The sequence below is a fragment of the Poecilia reticulata genome, linkage group LG22 (assembly GCF_000633615.1).
Source record: "Poecilia reticulata strain Guanapo linkage group LG22, Guppy_female_1.0+MT, whole genome shotgun sequence".
NCBI lineage: Eukaryota > Metazoa > Chordata > Actinopteri > Cyprinodontiformes > Poeciliidae > Poecilia > Poecilia reticulata.
In genome coordinates, this window is record NC_024352.1 from 14,392,990 (window position 1) to 14,395,787 (window position 2,798).

Consider the following 2,798-nt stretch of genomic DNA (forward strand, 5'->3'; position numbering starts at 1 on the left):
GTATGCTATTCTGACAGGGTATGGTAATCTGATAGGCTCTCAGTGACACTCCAGTCCTATCCAATAAGTAAAGACCCATGCAGAAGAATCGTACTGCTCCTGAATGTCTCATCACTACATTGCAGACTTTTGGACACAGCGTTGTCTCATATGTGCGACAAGTCAGTCAACATCTCTCCGCACAATAATTCAGGCAGTGAGTGACTTTTTTTCATCACAAATGCTTAGGTGTCTCTATACAGCTAGCTTTGCTAACATCACGTCAACGGAGCTTACCTTTCTTTGAGATACTTTTCTAAGTGACGRAAAAAGTTGGACCTAGTCCCCACTGTCTGTGAAAGCGAAGCGCTGCTGAGTTAGCTGTTGCCATCGGATTTCTTATAATTTATGCAGCTTCATTCTATTACTGACAATTAGATCTGCCGCTGAGAGAAAACCACTGCGCATGTCTTGGAGCGCCGCGTGCGAGTGAAAGGTGGGCAGGGGGGGGAGGGGAGAAACATAAACACGTAATAGTCACGTTATTGGTTGGATTTTTATCGGTGCGTTTTGCATCCACAGAAAACAAAGATGTTAACAAATAAACTGGACAGTACGCTGTACGTTTAGTGATATTTTCACAGTTGCGGTCTCGACCGGTCTTGAAATAAAATGCCGAGTCCTCAGCGCCCGAGACCGAGATAAGACCCGAGACCAAATGCGGTCGAGTCCGAGACGAGACCGAGACCATGAAAAAAATGGTCTCGAGACCGGTATCGAGACCAAGACCGATCTCGAGTGCTACAACACTGGTTCATGTTTCATCTTATGGCTTAGTAGATAAATAGTTTTAAGAATACTTGTCAATATGATTTGTTGGATCAAGAATAATCTCAGTTCTGTTTCAAAAATGACTAGTTGTCACTAAATAGTAATGTTTACTTGGCCTAACAACCAGTTTTTCTTCTGTGGTATCACTTGTACCAAAACCACACATATGTAACTCTGAACTGTGACTCTTGTGTGGCCCCTGTTGGTGTGGAGGGCTCCAAGCAGATGGAGGTTAAAATGTAACTCACCCCCCTGTGAAAGCATAACCCCAATCCAGAATTTTTAAAAAATATATTCCAGCAAAGCAGGCGGCACCAAGAGACACTCCTCTCATCTGGCATGGGGGTAAGTGGGACTCTGGTGAGGAAGAAATAATCACTGTTGCTTACTTATAAACTTTTTAGCAATGTTTTATCAAAACACTCAACTTGAGACTTTTTTTGTGTTGTTGGAAACTTTCATGTTGACAACGCTCTGGAGCCCTGCTGTGTCCTGAAATACAATCAAATTTGATGTAATGAAATTAGCACATTTCTAGCAAGTGCCTACTGCAAGCTAAATAAGTTTTAAAAGTAAACAGTGGAATCAGCAGTTTCTGAGTCATTGTGATGTATGGAGCTACTGTTCTAAAGAGTCCATGATAACAAAGCAACATGCCCAGAATTCCACTCTACCTAAGCTGAGTGAGTGGAAGCAAAAACAAAGTCAGAGCAAACAAATAATTTTTTTTTTCCCAAAGTTAAAATGAATGAACAAGTCCTGACTGCAGAGAAGCCACGCAGCTTGAGTGACCAACTCCGCCTAGAGGGGAAATTAACTGACGCCGTAATCATAGCTGAGGGAGTGGAGTTTCCAGTTCACAAGATCATCCTCTGTAACTGCACCCCATATTTTTGGTGAGTTGGTCAAACTGGATTACTTTCTGTGTTTTTATAAACAGGCACTATATTTTGTTTTTAGTTGAGGATTTAAGGTGATAATCAGTAGTCATAATGAGTAAACTGAAAGGTATTGTTGAGGCATGTGTGAAAGGTGAAACAAAGTGAACAAAAGGCAGTTTTACAGGTATGAATGAGTGAATTAGCTAATATACTTTATTCATCCAAGAGGGAAAATCACATAACTTAATTTTAAAACAAGTCTTAAGAGTTTTGCGACTATCTCCTGTTTAGCATAAATGTTTTTCATAACTAAATACAATCACCACAATGCTATTTCCTTTGGATATTAGTTCATAAACTCGTTTTGACTTCAAATGCTTTACTCACATTCACATTAACTAGTAACCATTGACTGAAGCTCTAAAAACAAAACATTAAAACCACAAGCCTAGTATTTAATAGTGTTAAGTGAAAGCGGCACTAATTTAACAGCACATGAAGCGTTTCATCCAAGTCAGGCTGATGAGGCGTCACTTGACTGAACATATTTCTGTGATGCTAGATTTGAACAATTTGATATTAGTAGCAGGATGCTGGCATTGGAGAGAGAGAAAGACATTGGTATCATCGGAGAAAAACAAGAGGTTTGGTAAACAGCATTTTCAAGAAGTCCTGTAAAGTCCTGGGTTGTACAGTGCCCATAGTATTCAGCTTCCTGGTGAGGGTCAAATGGCCCAGTGGCGCAGATGTATGGCAGCCTCACTGTTAGCCAACGACCAATTGATTGTCGTTAGCTACCAGTTGATGGTTAGCTACCATAAGTTGGTAGCTAACGATATCAATTAGTCATTAGCTACCATCAATTGGTAGCTAATGACATCAATTGCTCGTTAGTTACCATCAATTGGTAGTTAGCCACCATCAGTTGGTAGCTAATGACATCAATTGGTCGTTAACTACCATTACATGGTAGCTACCATTAATTGGTCGTTAACCACATCTATTAGTTGATAGCTATCATCAATTAGTAGTTAGCTACTATCAATTGGTAGCTAATGACATCAATTGGTTGTTAGCTACCATCAGTTGGTAGTTAGCTACCATCAA

At 40.2% G+C, this 2,798-nt stretch overlaps 1 protein-coding gene across 2 annotated transcripts in view; it reads left to right on the forward strand.

Annotated features, from left to right (window-relative positions):
- Positions 1 to 1,464: 1,464 nt before the first annotated feature.
- Positions 1,465 to 2,798, forward strand: part of LOC103458653 (kelch-like protein 10) — a 9,253-nt gene continuing 7,919 nt past the window's right edge. The window contains exon 1 of one of the 2 annotated variants that reach the window (XM_017302518.1): positions 1,465 to 1,706. In XM_017302518.1, coding sequence (XP_017158007.1) covers positions 1,555 to 1,706 — 152 coding nt within the window. In that variant the 5' untranslated portion in view covers positions 1,465 to 1,554. The remainder of the gene's footprint in view (positions 1,707 to 2,798) is intronic. The other variant, XM_008399623.1, reaches the window with a different exon arrangement.